Source organism: Parasteatoda tepidariorum, chromosome 4, assembly GCF_043381705.1.
Source record: "Parasteatoda tepidariorum isolate YZ-2023 chromosome 4, CAS_Ptep_4.0, whole genome shotgun sequence".
NCBI classification, from domain to species: domain Eukaryota; kingdom Metazoa; phylum Arthropoda; class Arachnida; order Araneae; family Theridiidae; genus Parasteatoda; species Parasteatoda tepidariorum.
Window position 1 is genome coordinate 33,034,993 of NC_092207.1, and position 27,081 is coordinate 33,062,073.

General features: G+C 27.1%; 2 protein-coding genes across 2 annotated transcripts; one reads left to right on the top strand and one right to left on the bottom strand.

Annotated features, from left to right (window-relative positions):
• Positions 1–8,321: 8,321 nt before the first annotated feature.
• On the bottom strand, positions 8,322–13,516 carry LOC107456833 (novel acetylcholine receptor chaperone). Its single transcript, XM_016074797.4, has 3 exons — positions 13,274–13,516; positions 12,267–12,402; positions 8,322–8,628 (listed from the first exon to the last, which is right to left on the bottom strand). Exons 1-3 carry the CDS (start codon positions 13,382–13,384, stop codon positions 8,369–8,371), a joined length of 507 nt encoding a protein of 168 aa, XP_015930283.1. The 5' UTR covers positions 13,385–13,516; the 3' UTR covers positions 8,322–8,368.
• Positions 13,517–13,569: 53 nt separating this feature from the next.
• Positions 13,570–23,775, top strand: LOC107456832 (uncharacterized). The gene is made up of 4 exons (XM_016074796.4): positions 13,570–14,215; positions 17,477–17,624; positions 19,056–19,501; positions 22,735–23,775. Exons 1-4 carry the CDS (start codon positions 14,032–14,034, stop codon positions 22,908–22,910), a joined length of 954 nt encoding a protein of 317 aa, XP_015930282.1. The 5' UTR covers positions 13,570–14,031; the 3' UTR covers positions 22,911–23,775.
• Positions 23,776–27,081: the final 3,306 nt, after the last annotated feature.

The following is a 27,081-nucleotide window of genomic DNA, read 5'->3' on the forward strand; positions in this document are numbered from 1 at the left end:
AAATTTTCAGTTAGTAGCCGTGGCCGGTAGACTCTAATACGAGTTTTCCTCAAACGTAATAATTGGTTGCCAATATCGATAGGTTCTTTTAATATAATAGATACTTTTTGCAAACTGTTTTTTTTTTGTTGTTGTTGCTCGAATCAAATTATACTATTTTTAAAAAAAATTCATATTCCACTGCGACGATAAAAAGATAGCTCTACAGTAAAAATAATATAAATATATGACAAAATTTTGTTAAAACATACTGACTTCCTCCTTTGAACATACCGACTTCAAAGAATTTTATTTAAAACATTTGATGAAGAAGCAAAATACATTTAATGTATACATTACAATTTTGAAATGTACGTGAATTGCTAATAAATTCTCCTTCCACATGAATCTTTCCATCACAAATTGATAGATTCTGAAGGATCAAAATTTTGAATGGAGACATTTGACAGCTTAATGAAAATTCTGTTCTGTTTTCCATGACGTAAAACATACTGGCTTCAAAGAATTTTATTTAAAATATTTAATGAAGAAGCAAAATACATTTAATGTATACATTACAATTTTGAAATATACGTGAATTGCTAATGAATTCTCCTTCCACATGAATCTTTCCATCACAAATTGATAGATTCTGAAGGATCAAAATTTTGAATGGAGACATTGGACAGCTTAAGGAAAATTCTGTTCTGTTTTCCATGACGTAAAACATACTGACTTCAAAGAATTTTATTTGAAATATTTGAGGAAGCAAAATACATTTAATTTATACATTACAATTTTGAAGTACGTGAACTGCTAATGAACTCTCCTTCCACGTGAATCTTTCCATCACGAATTGGTAGATTCTGAAGGATCAAAATTTTGAATGGAGACATTGGACAGCTTAATGAAAATTCTGTTCTGTTTTCCATGACGTAAAACATACTGACTTCAAAGAATTTTATTTAAAATATTTGAGGAAGCAAAATACATTTAATGTATACATTACAATTTTGAAGTACGTGAACTGCTAATGAACTCTCCTTCCACATGAATCTTTCCATCACGAATTGGTAGATTCTGAAGGATCAAAATTTTGAATGGAGACATTGGACAGTTTAATGAAAATTCTGTTTTCTAGTCTTTCCGCATTGATCATTGAACGATTCTCAAATAATAAATAAATAAAATGATGGGAAAAAGTGACCGCGCCATTTTTTTTTTTTTTNTAGATTCTGAAGGATCAAAATTTTGAATGGAGACATTGGACAGTTTAATGAAAATTCTGTTCTCCAGTCTTTCCGCATTGTTCATTAAACGATTCTCAAATAATAAATAAATAAAATGATGGGAAAAAGTGACCGATTACTTACTTAAGTCGCCATTTTTTTTTTTGACTTCCCATGTGTCAAGTGGTTATTTTCTGGTCTAGGAAGAGCTGATTTTCCACCTATCACGTTATTGTGTAAGCTTGAAGATGCACAAGCTAATCCATTCAGCTAATGTCCAATCGTAAAAATTGGATGCAAACTTACTTCAATTATCAAGTTCTACTTCTCCTAATCTAACAAATCCATATGTTACTAAATTAAAAAAAGTTCGTTAAACGCAAAAAAATATCAAGAAAACAGAACTCAAAATTTGACCTTAAAACCCAAGAGATGGTGAGGGTAGAGGTCTATCAAATTTCATACAAATAGTAAAATAAATGTCGAAATCTTATGAATAAAAGAAATTTGAAGTGCTGTGAGTTCTTGTTCTATTTAATTAAGCCCATTATATAAAAAAAAATTCGCTCTTAAACTATGAAACAGGATTATTTCTTAATTTTTGTTCCGCTCAAATGGTTGCATTCGAATTGTAAGAAAACAAAATCTTGGAATGGTTTTCAAGATAATGAATAACTAAAATGATTACAGGAAATTTTTATAACGAAAATTTTTCATTTAATTGAAATTTTCCTTTGTTTTTTTTAAATGATAATTAGGAAATTATTTTGTCAATTTCGTAATAAAAAATAATAGTTATTTATATATAAATAACATTAGAATAATTAAATGGGAATTGCGCTTCCCTATTTAGTTCTATAGTAATTTTTCTCATACTCCTAATTCTTTGATTTGATATGGTCAAAATTTAGATACATATCCAGGAGAAAATCTCTCTGATTTTCAAACAGCCCATTAGAATTTTTCATCTTAAACCAAAGAGAATGATTTTTGTGGTATCCTCCACGTTTATAAAATTTAAATTATCACACCTGAAAATATGTCCGTGCCATTCGAATATTCTGAGATTTATTTTCATATATTTTCGCAGGTATCAATGGTAATTCCCTTAAATTGACATGTATTTCAAATTTCTAACCAACAATATTTAAAACTTACTAAGAAATTTTACATTAGTTTGAGTAAAAAAAATTCTATAATTTTTACTTCATAGGTCCTTTTTGCCCTACTTTTTCAAGGGAAATTTTAAGTTAGAATTCCAGAATTTTTATTTATATACTTAAGCCCATATGAAATTTATAAATATATTTCATAAATTATGGCATGGTTTTTGAATGATATTTTGAAGAAATTTCTATTTACAAATCTTTTGTAACAACGAAAAAAATTTACAAAAAAAATCATCTTCTCGTACCTAAAATGTCAACAGAAAATTCTAAAATTTTATCTATAGAAGCAAAATAGGAATATCAATCGACTTTTCAACTTTAGCTGTGTCTGAGAAAAAAATACTTTTGATGCATTTCCCCCCCTGCAAAATTATGCATTCAAACTGCATCAAAAAATTTTATGATTACTTAAAAAAAAAAAAAAAAAAAATCCTTAACAATTTTATGAATAAATTTTCAGGAAAATTAATACAATTTAGAAATTCAAGCAGAAAAAACAAAATGGAAAAATAATCTCTTTAGCAATAAATTTAAATTTTCTGCAAATTAACGTAAAGTATTTAATATAATTGTTTATATTATTTATAATAACTCTTTTATTGATAAAAACGTCAATACCAAATGGTAAAATTTAATTTCTTTTGCTGTTTAGACAAACTTTTTTTTTAAAAATAATAAAAATTTTTTATGTTCATTGCCCTCTTAATCAAATGCATTTTGTATGTAAACAAGCAGAAAACAAATGGAATGCAAATAAATTGCACGTTTGTAGTATAACTCCTATAATTGTGAATATTTAACGCTAATTTCCAAACTAAAAACATTTATAAAAACATGTAGAAAATGGACACTGCAATTTTAAGCCAATATTTTTCAAAAGACTTGGACAGAAAAGGGCAAATAAGTTGAATTTAACACTAGAGAGATTTAGCGCAATCATGTAGCATTAGAAAACGTCAAAAACATAAGTTCGGAACAAGTTTTTCCTATCATAATTTCGTAACCAGCTAGGTACCTGTATGCATCTGGCTTAGAAAATTGACTGTTCACTGTCACATTAGAAATATTTGGTGAATATAAATTTAAATTAATTGCAATATTTTCTATTGATAATTCACATTATACAGATAACATGAATGATCAATATAAAGTGTTTTTATCATGTTCGTTACATTTTTGTAATTATAGTTTTGCATAGTAATGAATAATTCGTTTTGGATGTTTACAACATATTCCTTAACTAATTTTAAAAAAAAAAGTTCTGAATTTAAAAAAAAAAAAAAAAAAAAAAGGAAAACTTCAGAATATTGAAAAAAGAAGTTTTAAACTGATTATTATAAATAATGCTTACTATATTATTCAGAAACAATATACAGTCGGACCTCTATTTAACAAAGCCACCAAATCCCGATTATAAGTTCGTTATATGGAAAATTCGTTAAAGAGAAAATCACCTTTTGAAATACTTAAACGACACAAAACAGGTTTTAAATTCATAAACACTCAACATAATTAAAATAGCAATTGATACACCTTTATCTTGTAAACTAGTATCTACTATTTATTTTATAAATCTTAACTATGAAAGAAATCTGCATGAAAAGCAAGAAACATTATCCAGTACACTATCAAGCTAAATACATTTTCAACTAAAAAAAACTAAATTTATGGATAAAATTATAGCTGCATTTATTAAAGAAGTAATTTTAAACATACATTACCACATGCGTTCATAAGTTTAATTGCTACTGATAAAATTCGTTGATTTTGTCTGAGTTTTTCGTTTGAAATGAAAACAAAAAGGGAAAGGGATTTCCTTGATTTCTCTATAAGTGGCTTCAAAAATCAATTCAAGGTCATTTCCCCATAAAATGCATAGACAATTTTAAAATATTTTCCGTAATAGGGAAAGTGGATCTCAAAGAAAAGTTTGTTAAATGGAAAATTGACTTCGCTTTGGAAGTTATTTTACGAAGAAATTTCCAAAATGCTTTAGGTTCCTCGATAAAAATCGCAAAATACAGAAATTTGCAAAATGGAAGTTCGTCAAATAGAAGTCCAACTGTACTTATATAAATATTCAAATTTATAGAAAAATTGTATAGAGATTTTTTCAGAAACTTTCCCAATTTTAGAAAAAATCTAGAAAAACCAGGATAAACAGTTAAAATCAATTAGAGTTGGGTGTTGGCAGCTGCGATATAAACGAGAAGGTATGATACAGAATTAACTTTACAGAATTAACTGTGTTCTAACCATCCCAGTATTTCTGAAACATTGATGAATACATACAATTTATAATAAAAAGAAGCTATTTCAGCAGCTTTTATTGGTTTAAAAAAATGACTGAAAAAGTAAACAAAACAAGTAAAATAACTTACAACAAACATGTATAAATAAAGGCGAAAAAATTATAAGGATACATATCAGATATAGAGTTCAGCTTAATATATATCTATCTGGTATATTTGTAAAGATATTTTTTACGTAAAACATTGATATGATAATACAATTAAATATCGCATGAATATATTGAAGGTAAGACAACAAACAATGAAAGAAATACTATCTACATAAGCCAAAAACATTGAATACAGATAATTTTTATTTCATTTCTACAGTTTAAATGTACACTAGACTTTCTGCCAACATTTTTAAGGGACATTTTTCAATATCAGAGGTGATGATGATTTGATGTTAAATACTAAATATTAAACCACGAAAATATGCATGATACATCATACTGTACATATAAAGAAAATCAATAAACTTCTAAAATAATTTAATTACCAGTTTATGTATTTTGTTCAAAACCTCATATTCTCTCTCTCTCTCTAAATATATATATATTTGGGAATATTTAGAATAGATTAAACACAGAAATGGTTATTCAGAGAATGGATGTTTTTTTAGTCAAATTTTGTATATTAAGATATAGCACTAATCAATAAACATATCCTAAGTGCAAGCTTGTGCAATTTTTTATCGATGATATATTTTAAATATTAAAAAATTTCAAATGAGGAAACAAAGCAAAGTTTTATGCCTTAGATTAGCCTAATTTATGTGCATTAATTAATTATTATTTTAAAATTTATAACTACATTAAAGATATATAAATATGATGAATTTTTAACACGCAATAAGCATATTCACACATTTCTATGTATATTAATTTTATTTGTGAATATGTTCAATTTTATGAAAATATTATACAGATGTTAATCATAAATTTATTTCTTGTTCAAATAATCTTCTATCAAATAATCTACATACTTAAAGTCTCACTAGAGAAAAATTGCAATTATTGAGTTAAAATTAATTTAAATCGAAACAATTTATATCCTTTATAAAAAGACCTCAAAAGTAATGCAAGTCTGCATGAAACATACTTGAATATTGATTTAAAATGCAAGCAATAATTAGATTCCTATTTTATTGTAATTTTTGAAAAATAAAACAAATATATAGGAAGTTGGCAGTTTGGACAGTCTGGCTATTTTGCATTGAAACATTCACAAAGCCTATAAATATGTAAATCTGCAGTAAAAAGAGTAACTAATTATATACATACAATATAAAGTTCATAATATAAATGTAATATGCATTACTCGTTAAAAAGAAAATAAATTATAAAATTGCTATAATATTCTTCACATTGAAACATAAAGAATAATATTTTTTCTATAATAATCAAACATTAATTTAAAAAGGAGGAAATGTAGAAATTTTTTTTTATTCACAGGAATGTATAAAAAAAATCAAGTAAAGAGTGTAATAATACAGTAATGTAATTTAATTTAATTATAATTAGCAAATTATATATCTACTAATAATTCTTAAGATTCCTATATGTCTGCAAAAAGGTTGTTCACATCTTTTAATGTGATAAAACAAAATGAATGATAAAGTTTTTAAATAAAAAATTCGTAAATTTGCATCGAAAGAGCAGCTTTTATTATTTCTGCTGAAAAATAAATAAAAGATGGTGGCGGATCATTTTATTACACATTGTTGATCATAACATGAATACCATTTCCATTTTTATCAAGTTATTTAAATTACAAAATTTTAATTTCATGTAAAGGTTTCAACTAGATTCATTTAACAATTCCAACATAAACCAATATTTTAACTTATCTCTGCCTCAAGTTTTCATAAACTAAAGTTAGAAACATAAAATTTCCACAAATTTGGATATGAGAATCTGAGACTGTAAAAATCTTTTTATTACAATATTTTTTTGTTTTTTTGAATGCTAATTTGGACTCTATATGGCACTAGTTATTTTTATTCACTATTGCGACAAAAGCAAAATAATTTATAGAGAACTAATTTATGCAATTCAATAAAACTTCAAAAGTAGTACTACAGAACTAAGATTTTTTTTTGCTACTTCAAATAAGAAAAACATTTAGCATTAAATAAATTTATAAAACTCTAAGAGGATAGATTTTAAAGCTCTGTTTAAATAAGATTTCGCTTACATTCCTTTCAAAAATAAAATAATTATTTAAAAAAAATTTAATATTAAGTGGTTACAATTAATTAAACATCGGCCCATATATGAAGGATATACTGCTCACTTGAAATGAAGATTATGAATATGCTTTGTATTAAGAATGAATACTTGATGTTTATTAAGAATTCATTCAAGATATTTCCCCAATTAGGATCTCACTCGTAAGTAAATGTTAGCATACAGAAAGAACAGTCCCTAAAATTATTTTAAATATATTTCTTTTCAAAAAACTTAGATCAATTTATAAAGTAACTAAAAATAATGATATTTGAAAATTCATTCTTTTAATACAGTAAAATAACTAAGTAAATATTTTTTTTGTTCAAATTAATATAAATATTGATTAATAACAAAAAATTACTCACATATAATTCTTTTACCAGTAGGGACAAAGGAGAAAAAAAAAATCCTGAGACTTAAAAAATAAATGCGCACACTGCTGATATTTTGAACTCACACTACGCTGTAATGGCATTTTANTCCTGAGAGACTTAAAAAATAAATGCACACACTGCTGATATTTTGAACTCACACTATGCTGTAATGGCATTTTAAATGCACAACACATTTTCCTTTTCATCAATTTTTCAGGTACTTTTTTTGTCTTATTGTTTTTAATTGCTTTTTTTTCTAAGGGCAATTTTCAGAACTTTTTTAATTGGTTTTCCTTTAGGATCAACAGCACTTTTGAAATTGTTTTTCATTTTCAATCCAACGATCATTTATTAATTTTATTCTTTGATGTAATGTCTTCTCCTTACATTATTAGTATTAAGAGAAAAAACCATTACAAAACAAATGCAAGTTAGGGAAATAGTTAATTTACTTTTAAAATAAGTATGTCTCTCTGAAAACTTTTTTGTTAAATATAGAATAATTTTAAAGAATGAATTGCAACAACCTAAAAATTCTTGAATAATTGGTTTAAAAAAAAATTGTAAATTTACATTCAAAAATTTAACAAAAACATACCTAAATAATCAATCATTTTCAACATTTATACAAATGAGTTGGCACAGATAAATTCTAGGTATATTCACTACAATAATTACAAAATGTTTAAATATCTAATATTACACTTTGAAATTTAAAAATAAATTAGCTGACTGATTAGATGATTGTATGGTTCATCCTTTCGATTCATAATATAGAGATATATATATATTTTAAATTCAAAATGTATAACATTTTTATTTAAACTGAATAAATAAAACAAAATTTTTTCATATACATAAAATTGTAAAAAAAGAAAAAGGAAATATATATATATAAATTATAAAAAGTAATTAAAGTAAAAATGACACATCAAAGTGAATAGGCTAAATTTGAAATAAATGCTAAGAAAATAAAATGTATAAGTTTTTCAATAATAGGAAACAGCTAAAAAAAAAAACTTGTAAATTATAACAAATAAAATATCACATAATACTTGTAACTTAATAGTATATAAATAAAAAGAAAGAAACAAGTTAATCTTGTTTTGTTTCTTTGTTTGAAATGCTATCAGTTCTAAATAAATCCCTGTGTGAATTTTCTCTCCCATGTTCCAAAGCTGCTCTCTTTTCTTTTCGTTTCACTTGAAGATGAACGATTATTCGACAACTCAGCATCAAGGCAAACACAATTGAAGGAGCGGTTCTTTCAAACTTATCTTCAATTATAGTATGTGTGTAAGAAGCACCAAGCATTAAAAAAAGCAGAATTATATTAGCAACCAGTTTTAGTACACCTAAAAAAAAAAGTTTTCAAATTAAAAATAAACGTATAAAAGAACTAACATTTAACTTACAAAATAATGAGATAAATGAAAACAACTTTGCATTATAAATGAATACAGGCGTATGAATGAATACAGGTGAATGGATACAGATATTATGAATGAATACAGAATATAAGATATAATAATAATTATAAGTTTAAAATATTAAATGTAGTACTAACAGGGATAAATAACACTCCAATAAAGCCAGAAAAGCCACAGGAGTAGCATGATGGGGCACACATTTTTTTAAAAAGAAAACTTTCAAATTATTGGAAGTTTTACATACTGTATATTTTGGTTTATAAGTCAATCTGTTTTATAATTCGATCCCAGATTTTGATAACAAGATGGCAAATTTCTGCTAAGTGTCAAAATTGTATAAAGTCAAACATTGATAAAACTAAACCTGAAAATTTCTAAAATTAAAAAACTTAAAACAAAATCAAAGTCTGCAAAATTTTCTCAAGTTCCTCGTTCATTTTTCTCTCTGTATATGAAACATTTGCCCTCAAATAAAAATGCATAACGCTATTGAATCTGACTAAGATGATGTTCAGGAAAAATTTAATTTGTAGCTTTATGGTATGTTTAAAAAGTTTGCATAGAACTATATTTTTAAATACTCTTCACTAAATTATATAAACTTTTTATAATCTTAATTTCTTTCAGAATGTTATTTAAAGTATTGCTTTTATAGATAAAAAAAACTGTTGATATTAAGAAAATACAAAATTAACCATATATAACATAGTAAAAATAGTTTTTCAAAGGGATAAATTGATAAAGAGTATTCCTATCTATCTCATCATTTATAACGCAACAATCAACGAATGTCTGAATTTATTATTGGTGAATAAATCAACCCCCTGATTTTTGTAAAAGTTTAGGGGTTTGAAAAGCTCACTAACAATATATATATCCAGTACCGTTTCTACGCATGGGCCCTTAAGAATTCGACTTTTTATAAATTTTATTAAAAATACTAAGAATAAACAGCATTGCATTATATATTTGTTAAAATAAATATATTCTCCAGTAAAAAGTGTGAATTTATTTTCTTCCTACAAGTAGTGATGGATTATCAGACAAACACCAATAATTTGAATAGTTTATCACTAGAAAAACTTAAAAAGTCAATCAAAATCTATTTTATCTACGTTAAAATGATTATGTCTCTAAATATGCTTGACCACCACCAACTCTGTTTAGCGTTTATAAGTAGTTAAATTAAGTAATAATTGAAAGAGTTTAGAATTACACAGCAATATGGGAGAGTAACCTTTCAACTGGTTACGCCTGATGCGCATTGAAAGATGTTCCAATATCTGACTTTAACAGTTTGACAAAGTAATTCATACCTTTTGAATTTTTTTATAAGTTACACTCTTATTTTTTTTAAAATTTAATTATTTTATTAGCTTTTTGGTTTTGAAATTTATTTTATTACTTGACGAGTGCGACTGGTCAGCATCTCAATTTTTTAAAATCATGCATAGTTTAAAAACACGTTATTTTATGTGCATTTAGTTTCTGAGGTAATAAAAATGTGTTTAAGTTTGTTAAAATTATTGCATATCTTAAAAATGATTTATTTTATGAATGTGAAGTTTTTAAGTTTGATTTTAAACAGTATGGCATGTTATAGGCGCCCAAAACATTTCTTTGCCAGTGGGCCCTGCTTGCTATTAAGACAGCCCTGTATATAGTGCAAAAAATTCCTTACAAATATATATACACACACAAAATTAAATTTAAATGGACAATCATTAAGAAAAAAAAGTGTGTCCTTCTTATGCTAACCTTATGCAGATAAGACTTTATGGTCATAGATATTTTAATGACGATTTTAGGACACTTTAAAGAGAATGAATAATTGTAATCATTCTATTAAAAATTTTTTTTACAGAAAAACTACAGCATTTTGAAACACATAAAATATCTGTTCAGTGCCGACATAAAGAGTTCAAAGGAGAGTTTTTCATTTATAATGCATTGGGTGTTTTGTATTTTATTACTCAAAGAAACAAATGTAATTGAATTTAAAGAAACTATTTCAAACATTTAGAGCAGATTGGAATGACTTTTGTAATTTTAAAGCTGCTTAGTTTAGAGTAAAAAAGTTTAACCCTATTCCAAATTACAAATAGAAATCAAGCTTTTTTAAACAATGCATGAAGACAATTATATAAGAAAATGCATAAGAAACATTTTTCACGATTCATATAATTTTCCTTATTATACTTGTCTAGGTATGCACTGCATATTCTGTTAGTTTGGCCATTAAGTCACATATTTTGCTAAAACATGAAAAATGCTTTCTTTTATTTATAAAATAGTTCATTCATAATAAAATTTAAAAAATAAACGTAATAAATAATTGAAAAATAACAGAAGCTTTATGGAACTCAATATATAAAACAATTAATAAAATAGAAATTTCAGAAAGACCTAGGAAACTAAACCTTTTGAAGTTGTTGGTTATATAATGATAAATGTGTATACATATATATATAAAACCAAGTACGGACACAGATTACAAATGGTAATGTTAGATTTTAAAATTGTGTGAATATGAATCACAATGCAGAATTTTTAAATGGCGGGATTTTGAATCATAATGTGAGACTTTCAAATCGTGTCAAACAAATATGAATTATGGTAAGTGAAACGCATTTACATGGCAGATTGGTGAATCAAGATAATCAATAATTCAAAATAAAAATCAATATTTATTCCACTGTTCTAATTCTACTCTTCTGATCTAGCATTTTTTGTTCCGTCATAAAGCATATGTATAAAGCAATGGAAAGAAAAAAAATGACTCTTCTCTCCAATAAAAAAAAACCTGCAATAATTTGTGATAAAGAACATTTAGAAGAAAAAAGAGTGAGATTAACCCCCCTAAAATTAATCAATAATGTCGTTCTTGATATGCTCATTGAAAGGGTTGGACTGGACCTTCAAACGCCCCACATTTTATATTAATGCAACTGGCTTCTTTTTTTTCTGTCTATAGATAGTTAAGATTCTGTAAAAAAAAAAAAAAAGCAGTTATTTTGAATTTTTAAGGACTGTATGAACCCTGCGTGACTGTAAGGATTTTTAAGATAAGTGACAAACTAAAAAAAAAAAAACTTTTCAAAGCAAGAGTTAAATTGTAAATAATTAAAGTAGTTTTTAATAAAACTTTTCTTACACAGTGACAGTATAAAAGATTAAAACATGTGAATATTCAGAACTGCAATTCAAATATTTAAAATTAAAAAAAAATTCCAAGATTATGTATATAGTATTTTACATATTTGCTATAATTTATTCATTAATTTATTTGATCATAGAACTAAAATATTTTCATGCAACTTTCAATGAATGCTTTATTTTAGAAAATCATAGTTGCTCACATTAGATTATTTCATGTTTTTTCTTTTGTATTGATAAATAAAATTCAAAACTTTTTATTTATCAATTCAAAAGAAAAGACAACAACACAAGATTATAACACGAGCAATAAGAATAACATAATACATAAGTGAAAACATGTATTTGAGAATTGAGCTTGAAAGTATTAGAAAAAAAAAGACAAAAAAACTGTAAATGTCACAAACCTGGGATAAACACAAGTGTTAAGCCACATAGAACCTCCATCCAGCCTACAACAATACGAAAATATTTCGAAGGTATTTTGAAGCCAATTGTTTTTGCCAGAGGAAAAACTTTTGCATACTGGACAAAATTTCTTCTCTAAACAAAAAATTTAAAAATAGAATATTATAAACATAATAATTGTGCATACATTAATCTCATTAATTAAAAATAAACGTGATACTTTGAGAATCCATCTATTATATAAAGTTAAATAAAGAGTTAAGAGTAATATTTATTATAAAGAACATTGATTTGTACAATACACCTTTATAAAATTGCAATCTATAAAGAATTAGGTTTTAGGAGGTATTAAAATATTAAAGACAAGAAAAAAAAAAGATTATTTTTTTCTTAAAATCAGCAGAAAAGATGAGCTTAAAAAAAAAACTATGGATAGGCTCTACTAGACAGCAAACTTTATCTAAAAATATCATTTAACTGTCACAATAGTTTTAAATATTGGAGTAACAATAAATTTATATTAAATGCAGAAATAATAGAACAAAAGAACAATTTTATTCAGACATTTCGGAAACGACTGATCTCAATTAAAACAACGTATTTACAAATACAACAGGTATTTTAAATATTCAAAAAACACGTTAAGTTGCTTGAATTTGAGAAAATATGTTTTAAAATGCATACAAATAGCCTAGATTTTGTTCACAAAATATATTTTGTCTTTGAAAACCACCGTAACAGAAAATAAATTTATTTTTCATAATTTAAGTCACCAATAACAATTTCTTTAACTATTACGTTTTAGTGTTTATTATTAAGTCATTTATTTTATAATGATAACTTCATGATGACTATTTTTAATTATCTTAAGTTAAAGTTTATGAAACAAAGAGAAAATAAGAAAATTATACACAAAATATTGCTTCACCTATAGTATCGTTATTATACATAAATTTAATTTATAAAGTCAGAAAAATAAAAGTATTTATCAATGAATAAAACATACTATCTCACGGTGCATTTCTTTATTTATGGTCGGAGAAATTTTCATTGATCCGACAAGTATAAAAAATAAACCTAGAAATACTGAAAGTGTTTTTAAAACTAATGAGCCCATTTTATCTATTAATAAATAAGCCAAATAGTTAAATATATGAAGTCAAAAATATAAACGGTATAAACAAAAACTCAGCACAAAAGGACAAGCAGACAAGCTTATTAGTTTCCGTTCAGTTCATTTTTATCTAGTTGCAGTTGTGAAACAAGGATCTAACAATTTTTCGTTTATTAACTATTGTTACTAGCGCTACCTAGGAAAGGAAGTCGAAACTTAGAGAATTCTTAGATGTTCTCGTGGCGTTTATTTCATTATACTGCTTTCATCTTTTGGCACTTGTGTCTTCTATTTGATTGGTCACTTTTAAGCATCTGATTCTAAAATACCAATCGCGTCCTTACTGCAGATGCTTTGACGTTTACAGAAAAATGGCGACGAGACCTTTAAATCAACGCTTTTGATTGGTTGTATAATAAGGGAAACGCTTAGAAACTTTCATGGTTGACTCTCACTTAAAACATTAATGTGAACATTTTATTGTAGGCAACGGTGAAGCTGAATTGCACGAAACTCAATTTTTTTCAAAATAAACATAGAGGAGGTAAACAAGCAGAATACAACATAGTTGAAAGACCAGTTTTATTATAAATCTTCTGAAATAGTTAAGTCATTGGCTAAAGTTCTAGTGCCATATAATTTAGAGCATAATGATGAATATCGCTTCGTTTGCCCGCTTGAATAATCTCAATTCAAAGCAGCGAAAAGACTGTATTTTGATCAACGAAGTAAAGAGGTATTCTTTTTTGTATGATAGAAATGAAATGAATCATAAACGGTCCAAGTATCGTCAGGCTGCTTGGGAGGAAATTGGTCGAAAACTGGGCATGGAAGGTAATATTTTATTATATTAGCAATATTATATTTTATTAACAATATTAAATGTTTGTTATTGAGGTGAAAGAAATTACATGTTTTTATCCTGTTTATTAAATATATTTCCTTTTAAATGTTATTGTATATTTATGTTAAATAAAGATTTTTCTTACTTATACAAATATATATTGAGATATATATTTTTTTAGAGTAGGGCAATTTAAAAAAAAAGTTTAAAAGTCGAAGAAAAAACCCATTTAATAATTCGTATCTTGTTAATTATGATGTTTGTTTTTATCTATTCTCCTAAGGTTGCATTTCTTATATATATATTTTTTAAAAAGGTTGACTAAAATTGACTGTCTCAAACGATAATTATTAACTTCTTCATAGTAACTTTACTTATATTTTTATTAAGAGTCAGGGGAAGATTTTCGCATCAGTTTCTACTCTAACAGTGTTTTCACTACAACCGATAGTCTCGCATATTTTTTTCTTTTCTCGCATTAAAAAATGATCACTGCAAAAAATTTGCGCATTCTATAAACCAATTTCAAAATTAGAGAATTTCTCGCATTTTGAAAAAAGTTTCTCATTTAGAATAAAATCCATTTAACTTTTCTTCCTGGATCTTTCATTACATATTTTCAACATCTGCCCCATTATCTAGCTTCCCTATTTACAAGTATTGTTCAGAACCTTTAAGAACAACAGAACACCATCTCTGGGAATCACGGAACCTCTTTCAGAACGCATAGGTAAGGTTTCTTCATGTAAGATGTTCAAATTTTTTGTGCATTAATGTAAGATGGATAAATACCTTGTGAAGGCAATATCTTCTACTCCGAAACAGTCAAATGAAAATTGAAGCAAATGTGGGCGGAAACGATTAAAACGCAAAAAATTTGCATTTGAGCAACCTAATGATAAAAGCTGATGANATTTTTTTAGAGTAGGGCAATTTGAAAAAAAAGTTTAAAAGTCGAAGAAAAAACCCATTTAATAATTCGTATCTTGTTAATTATGATGTTTGTTTTTATCTATTCTCCTAAGGTTGCATTTCTTATATATATATTTTTTAAAAAGGTTGACTAAAATTGACTGTCTCAAACAATAATGATTAACTTCTTCATAGTAACTTTACTTATATTTTTATTAAGAGTCAGGGGAAGATTTTCGTATCAGTTTCTACTCTAACAGTGTTTTCACTACAACGCGATAGTCTCACATATTTTTTTCCTTTCTCACATTAAAAAATGATCACTGCGAAAAATTTGCGCATTCTATAAACCAATTTCAAAATTCGAGAATTTCTAGCATTTTGAAAAAAGTTTCTCATTTAGAATAAAATCCATTTAACTTTTCTTCCGGGATCTTTCATTACATATTTTCAACATCTGCCCCATTATCTAGCTTCCCTATTTACAAGTATTGTTCAGAACCTTTAAGAACAACAGAACACCATCTCTCGGAATCACGGAACCTCTTTCAGAACGCATAGGTGAGGTTTCTTCATGTAAGATGTTCAAATTTTTTGCGCATTAATGTAAGATGGATAAATACCTTGTAAAGGCAATATCTTCTACTCCGAAACAGTCAAATGAAAATTGAAGCAAATGTGGGCGGAAACGATTAAAACGCAAAAAATTTGCATTTGAGCAACCTAATGATAATAGCTGATGAAAAAGTAGATGTAGAACATTTTCCATATGATGTGCAGCAAAAATATTCAATGTTTTAAAAATTAGAAGATGTTAAAAATGTATTTTAATTAAAGAAATGATTTTTTTCCCAAGTCTCTTTGTGTTTTTTTTTTTTTTTNTTTTCATTTTTAGAAATCTCACTTAACTTTTTGAAATCTCACCCTGTTTTTGAGAAAGAGTGAGAAATTCTCAACCATATTTCTGTGATGAAAACACTGTCTAATGTAAATGCTGAGTCCACCATCATGTAAAGTTTTTTACTATTACTGAAAAAGAAGTCTCTTCAAAGAAAGTTTGCCTTTTTATAATGTCTGAGGAGAAACAGAAATTTTTACTATCTTTCCTCTAATGCAAATGCAATGATAACATTCGTTGATTACTTTCCATGCACAAATAAAATGCTTTCTACATATTTTTTTTCTTTGCTGAAATGTTACATCATATTTCTTCACATTTTTTTTTACCTCTTTTCGTTTTTAACCAAACTTATCCCTGTGGTATTAATATCAAGCTTTATAAAAAATTAAATATTTTTAAAAAAATCCATGATTTTCAAACAACTTTCGTTAAGATGAGGTTGTGACGAAGGGATTGAAACTAGCTACAAGAGTTAATCAATGCAGCAGAAAGTTTAAGTGAAAAAACTATTAAGTACCTAGTAGAGGAGCTGCATCACTGCATTAAAAAAGTATTACAAAGAGGTTTGCATTGTGTAATATAAGGTCACTTTAGTTAAAGTTTAGACATTTTTCAAGAGAAAAATCAACTTTTTTATAAACTAGATGAAATCGAAATAATGCTGATTAAACACCAAAAAGAAGTGAAAAATTTTTAAAAAATGTTAAAACTAAGCATTGAACCAGGTTGTGTTCATTTATATTAATTTTGAAAATTTAATGTAAGTAATTAAAAAATAAAACTAGAAATTTTATATTTAAGTTGAAATTTATCCATTAACCTATTTCATTTAAACCATACTAGTTTTTTTATAATGTAATTAATTTAAACTCTTTCAATATTTTGTTTTGATAGTCAATACAAAATAACAAAAAAACATTTTATTAAAAATGAAATTATTTTTAAAAATCAGTATTGGATCTTTAAAGAGATTTCATTTTTGATGAAAAATATATTTTATCATGCAATTTAATTTTTATGTTAATGCTGTTTAAACTTTTAAATACAAGACAATTAAACAAGAGGTAGTTATTGTTTAAAAATTGTCGCATGTGTTTGAGATCCATGCTGCTTTCCGTTTTATATTAAATAATGATTTTATTTAAAATAAATATTGTTCCAAGTGGTGTTTGAGTCCTTCAAACTTTGAACATAGTAAAGGCCCATGCATAAAGAGCTCATTATTAGATGAAGAATTATTGTATTTAATTTTTTTTCTCTGCTCAAATATTTTTTAAGTAGAGGCTGCTTAAAGATAAGGTACTCTAGAGAATATTCCTGTGTTAAATTAATATTTAGACTATTTCATCACCAGTAAATATTAAGACTTTAGCTACATTGCAAAATGAAGAGTTTGCATTTATATTAATGTTTATATGTTTTTTTTTTATCAACGTAGGTATTGATTGTATGAATCGCTGGAAGGTGATAAGAGATAGATACAGGAAGGAAAAAAGGGATAAAATTCGAGGTCCTAAGTCAGCCCGCATTAAAAGATGGCTGTACTATGACTTGTGTACATTTTTAGACCCACACCTAGAAGATGTGTAAGTAATAACATTATAAATCAATGAATATTCTAAAATTATTAAAAATTATAATTATTTAAAGGGTTTGGTACAAAAATTTTTTATTCTCATCTCAGTATAATGTTTTCTATAACACTAAAAAGTTAAAGATGTTTTACTACTTTTATAGTAAACATGTATAATGTTATCAGTTTCAATGAGAAATAATAAATGTAAACTTGTTTTATTAATTGTCAGTTGAGGTCATTTCCTTCATTTTACATCTGAGGTCTTTTTTTCTTCTTCCTATTTACATTTAATAATCATACTTTTACTTGTTTAAGATTTTTTAAGATTAAAATATTTTGCCAATTTCGAAGTAGTTGTAATGCATACCGAATTCGGGAAACAAATTGATTAAGATTTGTTAGAGTTATTGTAGCGATTTAGTTTCAAGTAGTTGTGATGTTTCTAAAAAATGCCAACTTTCTTTCTTCCATTTTTAACTTGCATATTGTTCAGAACTCAATAGTTCGAAAAATACAAGATTTACTATTTAGGTTTTAGTTGTTCAAGATTTTTCTAAAATTGATTAAGCTAGTACAGTTTAAAGGAAGTTGATATTTATTTTAAGATTCTACATATAGTCTGTCTATATAAAGAACTCCTCTCAACACAATGTCTAAGGCTGTCTGTAACTATTGGAAAAAGTAATAGCACATTTCAAAGAGGGGAGCTTTATAACATACTGTAGGAAAATGATTACCTTTCTTTTGCTGCCATGGCCAAAGCCTGTTTGAAATATCCATAGTCATAACCATATTTATCGCCGCTGCTCCTAGACAAATTGGCGAGAGGAGTTTTTTTGCATAGACAGACTGTAGAAGTATAGTGTTGTCCAAGATAAGTTTGTTCTCAGTTTTCTTTTTCATTGATGGCATCATTGAAGGAGGAGAGGAAGGTGATGATGTAGAGCAGTGTCTCCCAAACTTATAACTTTTGTGTACCCTTTCTAAATTTTTCGTAACGCTGAGTACCACTAATAAAAAAATGAATGATTTTTTACTTTAAAACAGTTGTATAAAAGTTAAAAATCGCAACTGGCTGTTGACACCACTAATTATTAATTGTTAATTCTGCAAAAAATAGCCAATAGAAAAATACGGAATTGTAAATTTCCATGGCTAGTTTTGCTTTTAAATAAACAATTTTGAGAATTCTGTTTGTTGCAAGATATTTTGTATATGAACGTGTACCCCTGCTAAATTGTTCCCTTGGGTATGCGTACCACGCTTTGGGAAACATTGATGTAGAGGAATGAATATCAGATTCATCTTTTTAAAGGACTGATCAGGAAAATGCAAAAGTTTATTATCGCAAACAATATTCGTACAACAATTTTTAAATTTGCTAAGATTGACAATAGAAAATACGTACATTTAATCAAGAATATTTTTTTCTTTGTTCTAGTAAGCCATTTGCTCAAGAACTGGATGAAGTTATGAATGAAGAGAGCATTTCCGCTGAAGAAGAATCATCTCAAGATTATCAACATATGAAAGAAGAAAGAGACTCATCAGCGGAAGAACTACAAACATCTTTTAAAGTTTCGTCGCCATCTTCTACTAATATTTCATCAGCAACAGATTCCGCAGCAACTTTTAGTGTTGCAGGATTGCATGGTTCAAGCTCATCATCCACTGCTTTGATGCCGCCAAGTACTTTCATTAGGATAGTTATGCCTACAGACCAGCCACAAGCAACTATTACTAAGCCTTCTGGTCCAAAATCTCGTACACACACACCAGCAAAGAGTTCTCCTCGAAAATATGTTAAGATCTTGCCTAAAACAGACCAGCCATCTCCTCGAAAATCTTCTAGAAATGGAAGAGTACTTGATGATGACGATAGCATAGGTACATATCATTGGTTTTTAACTTAAATCTGCATTATTTCTTGGTTTATCCTTTTTTTTTATTTTTAAAAGTTTGTTTTTTTATTTAAAGATTTATATGTTTGAAATTTTGTGTCTTGAAATGAAACACATTATAGTGTGTTTTTTATGTGTATACAGCGTGCACATACCATTGCGTATGAAACCCTGTGACCAAATTCTTTCGCACTAGCTGTGACAAAACTCGAGCACTAATATCTTTCTGCAAGATACTTTTAATAATAACAAAATATGTGTTTCTAATTTAAAATATATTAATATATAATATAATTTTTTAATTAAACATGTAATAATTTTTTATTCTAATATGAAGGGTGATATTCTCACGCTTTGTTGGGGGAGAAAACGCACTAACTATTTTTATCTTCCCATTTTGTAGATAATCATAATAATTGAAAAATAATTAGAAATCATGAGATCCATAGTAGTAATTGCAGAAAAAAAGATCGGCGACGAAATCACACTCATCGGAGTCCTCAAAAGGGGGTTACTCAAATGCGTGTTTTGTTTCGAGATTAGGTTCTTGTATTAATTAGCATCGTATAAAAAATATTGTATTTGACAACTGTGGAGAAATCAATAGCAGTAGCAGCCAAAAAATCGATAGAATCATTGCCTTTATAAGTAAATACTCAAGTTTTCCATATTGTTTGAAATATATTGGGATAACTAAAAAACCATGTAAAAATCAATACCAATAACTGCCAAAAATGCAATAAAAACATATTGCTTTACGATACTATCGGTGTAAGTTGAGCATGCCAAAAAGTGACTATCTAAATGCATGATTAAAATTTCACATGTAAATTTTTTCGGAAAAGAAGACTTACTTAAAAAAAACTTTCTACTAGAACTTTGTAATGTTCTGCAATGATGTCGCTGAATTTCTGCTACAGAGGCACCAAAGAGGATATAATTCAAGCAATACTTTTTAATGCAAATATCTATTAAGAGTTCTGGATGCTTTCATGACATATCTTAAAGGTTTAAGAAGTATATGAAAGGTAATATATCATACTATGAGGCTTCGCCCCCTGCTCGCTGGCGCTCTCCAACCCCCGCAACTGCTTTCACAGTTAATTTTAGATTGCTTCGCAATCCAATGCTCGCTTTGCTCGCTCATTGGATACGTTCTTAACGTCTAGTTTTTGTATACTTTTTTGAATACTGAAGTTCCGAAAACTTTTCACTGTAGAAAATTCTAAACCTGTACATTTCAATATTAATTTGAAATTGCAAACAGTTCACATATTTTTCTTAATCACACTATTCTAAATTTCAGTTGTTGAGAAAAGTAACTGTTGTAAGTTATGTTTTAAACTCTTTCCCACCAGAGGGCTAAAGTCATGTGTTGTAAAACAATATGAAATAGTAGTCTGCCACTGAACACCGGATGTAATGCATCGGCTTTGATGAAGATAATTTTGTGTTTTTAATTTTCTGAAAGGCGCCACCTTAACAATATGGAATTTGAAAAATGAATGTATATATTTTTGATTGTTAATGAAGCCCATCATTTTGTGTTTGCATCAGTGTTCAGAAGCAGAACAACTATAAGTTTTTTATTTTATCACAAAAAAGTAAAATTTATAAAAAACAAAGAAAAGAGTAAGAAAATGAGTATAGTCTTAGAAAAAGTTAAAATTATAATATAGTATTTGTCAGTTAAAATAAAACTTATTGTTTAAGTCATTGCTTACAATTCAAATTTCTCCGAGGCGATTCTAAAGTATAAATTAAGGTAGTATTGTTAAGTTGAAACACAATATTTTTAGTTTAGATGTCAACAATACAATTCAATTTTTCACAAAAACGATTGTTTCCATTGTTAAGTTCAATGTCAACAATTCAAATTTTTCTGAGGCAACTCTTAACCTCTAAATATTATTTTTTTTATGTACACATTTCTAAATGTCAGTATTCAACCACAAAACAACTTAAAGTCCTCAAATTTAGCATGAAGTTGTAAAATGTAATGAAAGAGGGTCATAGCAATAATGAAAGTAGAAGTAAAGTTAGTACTGTAAAATTAAAACAATATTTTTAATCAATGAGCCAAGTTCTTCAAGAAGCAGTTGTAGAAGTAGGTTGTTTATTTAAAACTTTTTATAGAATTTCTTTAAGAACACAATTGTTAATTTGGGCATTTGGCGATACAACACTTTTAGAATTGAAGGATTTGTTACGTCAAGCGCTCAGGTATCATAATTTTGATCTAGTTGCGCTTCTATGTCATTTTGATTTATGTTGCTAAGTTAACTTTCAAAAAATTCTATGGCTGGCAACAGCATTTTTATTTTTTAAGTTGTTTATTTTTATTTCTTTTAGAATTCGTTATTTTTTTAGCGAAATGTTTTTTAACCTAACAGAATTCTTTGCCGACTGTTTTCTCTATGAATGAAGAAAATAAAGTAAATATTTAACTGTTGTGAAAAGAATCTTATTTAGTTGTACAAAGTACTTCAGCCAAAATTTGGGAGCCACGTAAGAGAATTATATATATTAGATCAGAAACACATCATTAAAAGGCAGAATGCTTTGGTGTTTTCAAAACAAAGCTAACGTTGCCACCGGCGGAAAAGAAATACATCCAAAATTTGGAAGCCACGTAAGAGAATTATATATAATAGATGAAAGATCTATTAAGTTTTAATTTTTCAAGTTGATTTCATAGAAGATGCAGGTTTTATAAATGTTCTAGTTGAATGTTATGTTTAAAAATAATTTTTTTCTTCTTGAAAATATTCAGATTTTCAGACTTTTTTTTTTAATTTTAATTTTACTGAAATATTGGTTGTCAAGTAAGATTTTCAGGCACCATAGGGATTGGGTACTCAGGTTTTGTAGAGCTCTTATTAAGAGAATGTTTTACTAATTGCGTCCACCATCCCATGTTTTGTACATTAATTTCTAAGCAGCACTTCATAATTAGCATATTTAATGTTTTTCCTTGAGATTATTTAAAAGCATTATAGTATAGGAAAGTCTACTTATTAAATCAAAAATTATTTCTTGGAAATTTTTTTTTACATTTGTATGCAGTGGAGCATAGTATAGTTATAAAAATTACTTTATAAATTTAAAATCTTATGTATCTTTAATATACAAACATGGTATTGAAATAGATTTGAACTAATTTAATCAATGAATGAAATTTATGTTAGTTAATGCTCTCATTTTTTTTCCAATTTACAGATTTATCCTTGTATAAAGATAAAAAAGAGCTGGATACTATTGATCACTTGATGAATTTTATGGGCAACACTCTAAAGCAGCTGCCATTTAGAAGACAAAACAAAATTTGCCAAGAGTTAACTGCTGTATTTTTCAACATAATAACAAATGAAGAGGAGGAAGAAGATGACTCATGACATGTTTGAAGGACATTTTTGCTTGATATGTTGATATGGGATAGTAACTGATTCACCTTGATTTTAAAGGTGCAAAAAAAAAAAAGTCAGTCAATTCGAAAGCAATTTTTTTATATATGTATCTTTATCTCTTTTGTAAAAGTTAGTCGTACAACAGTACTACTTATAAAAAAAAAAAACTTGCTTATTTAAAATGCCATGTATTTTTAATCGGAAGTTTATTGTGTAGATACTTTATTGATTCTCAAAAAGTTTGCTGGAAAAGGGTAAAAAATATTGAGTAAATTTTTTTGTCACTCCTATGAAAAAGCAATGTTTATTATTCTTTGACGGTAACAGATTTATTCGAATCTAAGCTGCCATCGATTCAAAGTTGTGCCCCAAGTTCTCTACATATTGTGAAAAAATGAAAATCAGTGTAAAAAGGATATCCCGTTTCGGCAAAACCGTAATAAAATATGAGAGTTCTTTTTGTCTCTACTGTTCTTTCAGAGGAATAGAAAGAAGATTAATTGCTGTTGCATCCTTATCCCCTTCACGAGATGTCAGAAAGAAGAAAATTAAGTGCTCGGACTTCTCAAAATAACAGACGTGAGATCCCATAATTTACAGTAATTGTGGGGAAAAGTTGGAAAAAAAGCAAATAATATAAAATTAACTATTTAATAAAAAAAAATTATATAATAATTATTGTGAACAGAATCAGATATTATGTATCAAAAGTTGAGAATTGCTTGCATGCATTGCAGGAGAAAGAATCGTAGTATAATAGTAATTAGTAGTATTATAGAATTTCTCTTCCTGGCTCTCTTACCCCATTGATCAATGATAAAATTTTTGTTGTCAGTGACTATTCCTCCGCTCATGAAGCTGCTGTTGGTCTAACCGAGAGTATCATGCTCCGAAAACTCAATTTCAACCACCCAGCGTATTTTTCTCCCTTCGATTGTAAGCCGAACCGGATTCTCAATAGCTTAGCATAGGATGAAAAGTGCAGCTAAGATTCAAATAAATGCAGTATTTCTGGAAAAAAGTACACAGCTTCTAGAAAGGGTCTGTTCACTGTTGGTTATTTAATACACAATTTGTCATATAATAGAAAAATATTTGTTGCATACATTATTAAATATTTGTCTATAAATATTTTTTTTTTGTAACCCGCTAATCTCACCAAACCTTTTATAGACTGGATAACACATACAAAATTACACAGGAAGTTTTTGCAACAGTATTATTCATTTAAATGTTCTTTAAGGTCATTAAAATAACCTATCTTTTTTTCTTTTACACATTAAAGTTCTTTATTATTGTCTTCTTAGATCATGCCATATTTTTTATGTGAATTTTTGTACACACATTAAACAACATTTTAAACTTTTTCTTCATTTGTTCGTAATTACAAAGCTATTGTTTTTTTACCTTCAAGATATTAGAATTTTGAAGTGAGAGATGTTAAATGAAGAAGAAGAAAAAAAGTACTTCGATAAAGTTTAGGACAATTTTTTAGCAAGCAAATATTTTTTTTCATTTTATTATTTTTTGTTGTGTGCGTGAAATTCGGAGAAATACATGGTAACACTATTTTATAATATGCTTTACATGTAAATAAGTAATATATGCATTGATTTTTTAAATGATCTTTTGGAAAGATTTAAAAAAATGTGTGTTTCACTTGATTGATTTTACTTCTATTTGTTGAGTATTTTCTATGAAAAAAAGAACTTCCTACTATCAGCAGCATCTTAAGGCAATTATTTCAAAAATCCTTAGCTTATACATGTCAGTATTTGATAAGCAGCACTTATTATGCATCTTATTACTTTTTGCAAGTCTTACTAATTATCCTATAATTTCTGTTTGTATTTGCTATAAGTTGTAATATACAGTGCTCAAAATAAAAAACAGACTGCATTGGATAACTTTTAATCTAATTATCGAACCTTTATGTTCTAGAACTCATTCTTAATGGTTCCAGGGGGTGACCTCAAATATGCTAATTAGTGGCAATGATATTTTATGTTATGAAATTGGACACAAAAACGTGCTTTCTCTAATTAAATATACCTTTTTTTTTTCAACAGGTTCAGATTTCTGACCCCCAAAATATAGGGGGTGACCGCTATCTGGTAAATATGGTGCCAATAGGTGGTCAGGAGAGCCATCCAAATTTTGGACCTTTTATTGTTAATTTTACTTTTTTTTGCGTATTTCGCTATATTTCCTTTTAAAGAATATAATTTTACAAAATTTAAGTTAAATCAGTCGAATTGGTAATGAGAGATCTAATTAGAAAAATACATACTTTGTATTTTGCTATATAAAATTTTATTCCTTAAAATAATATAACACATTGTATACCTTACAATGCAAAATTTTTTGGCTAATTTTAAATGAAATAAAGATTTATTAAGTTATTTTTTGCATAGAATTATCTTAGGATAAATAAATTTTATGATTGCATTTGTGTGTAAAAAGTTTTCAATTCGCTTTTAAATTCCTCGAGATATGGTGAAATACTCAAAAAGTAAAATTAACATAAAGGGGTCCAAACTTAGGAGCACTCTCATGACCAAAATATTATTACCATATTTTCCAGAGTGCAACTGCTCCCTATATTTTTTGGGGGGTGGGGGGTCAGAAATCCAATTCCCTCGAATGAGAGGTATGTTTATTCAGAGAAAATAGGTTTTTGTGTCTGATTTCATAGCTTAAAATATTGTCTGTTCTAGTTAGTTAGCATATTTGAGGTCACCCCCTCGAACCATTAAGAAAGTGAAGATCCATTAGAAAGTGAATATCTGATCATTAGATCAAAAGTTATTCAGGGAGGTTCGTTTATTTTTTTGTGCACTGTACATTATAATTTTATAAACTTGTTTTATGTTCATTGTAACCTATAGTTTGTTATTATTTTTGGATGCAGGTATAGTGAATTTTGATTTTAAAATATTGAGTTTTTTTTTAATGTAAAGCACCAATAACTGTATTGTGATATAAATTCTGTGTGGTGCATATGGAATAAGCAAAGAAAAATAAAAATTTTAAATTTTTTTAATGAGAAAATAGATTTAACTGTTATAACATCCATAATGACTTTAATTGAAAATTGTACCTGCCATTTAAATTGTATTTTATGTATTTGTTAGTTTTAGTTTAGCATTGTGAAAATATGTACTATAAATAAAAGTATAATGCATTGAATTGTATAAATAAAGTTGAACTAGAGTTTTGTTGTGGCTTATCTGTGAGAATTTTAAAAAGATTAATCATAGTACTAGTTATTATAATTCTTTTAGACTAAATGCAAATTTCATTAAAATCTTATATCTGGTTAACAGATTGATGGGCAAGTGATGTTAAGATTTCTTTTTTAAATAAAAATTTCAAATAAATTTATGCGGTTACTGCAATGTGTATTTTTATAACATAAGTTTTGTAACAATGCCATAAATTCTGCAATTCTTCAACTTTTCATTTTGAACTGAGTTAAATTCTGTCATTTCTAAATATTGAACCCTACTGATAGTTAAAGACTGGGATTAATTTTAATAAAACAATCAAGGAAGGTAATTATGTTAATACAGGACTGCCAACTTTCTACATTTTTTGGGAACATTTCTTCTAGTGGTGGCTAAGTTTATGTTTTGTAAATTTGATTTAAAGTTATTTTCGACACAACTTCATGTAAATGAACACTAAGTTTATATGAAACACTACTTTGTTCCAGCTCTCTCAGGCTATTTAAATGTTGGCAAAATTGCCAAAAATTCAAAAAGCTTTAATTTTTAATTGTCTACCACTCTATAAAATGTTTTTCAAAAAGCATATACCTAAAAGGACCCTTTAAAATAATTCTTTGTGTGTAAAATGCCTTAAAAATAATACTATGGTTTAAGGCAGACATTTTCAATGAATAATATGAAGATAAACCAAAGGGACTAATATTTCATAGAAAAAGTGTGAATTAGATTTTTAAATGAGAAAATTATGATTGATAAATTTATTGTATGCATTGAAAAGAAAATTGCACTGATTGTGAACTGGACTTCATGCTGATTTCTATATGGCGGTGTATTAATTACTTTCAACTATTAATGTTAAGTAATCTACATAATTTTTTTAACCACACAACAATCTAGGTAAAGAATCTGGTGGCCACTCTCCCGACATC

Bases quoted from the DNA above. Each gene is read 5' to 3' on its own strand.
- LOC107456833 (XM_016074797.4), bottom strand. From the start codon at position 13,384: ATGGGCTCATTAGTTTTAAAAACACTTTCAGTATTTCTAGGTTTATTT. The intron at 12,403-13,273 runs GTATGTTTTATT...TTTTTTGTTTAG, and splicing joins AAGAAATGCACCGTGAGATA to AGAAGAAATTTTGTCCAGTA. The intron at 8,629-12,266 runs GTTTGTGACATT...TTTTTTTTTTAG, and splicing joins AACACTTGTGTTTATCCCAG to GTGTACTAAAACTGGTTGCT.
- LOC107456832 (XM_016074796.4), top strand. From the start codon at position 14,032: ATGATGAATATCGCTTCGTTTGCCCGCTTGAATAATCTCAATTCAAAG. The intron at 14,216-17,476 runs GTAATATTTTAT...TTATCAACGTAG, and splicing joins TCGAAAACTGGGCATGGAAG to GTATTGATTGTATGAATCGC. The intron at 19,502-22,734 runs GTACATATCATT...TCCAATTTACAG, and splicing joins TGATGATGACGATAGCATAG to ATTTATCCTTGTATAAAGAT.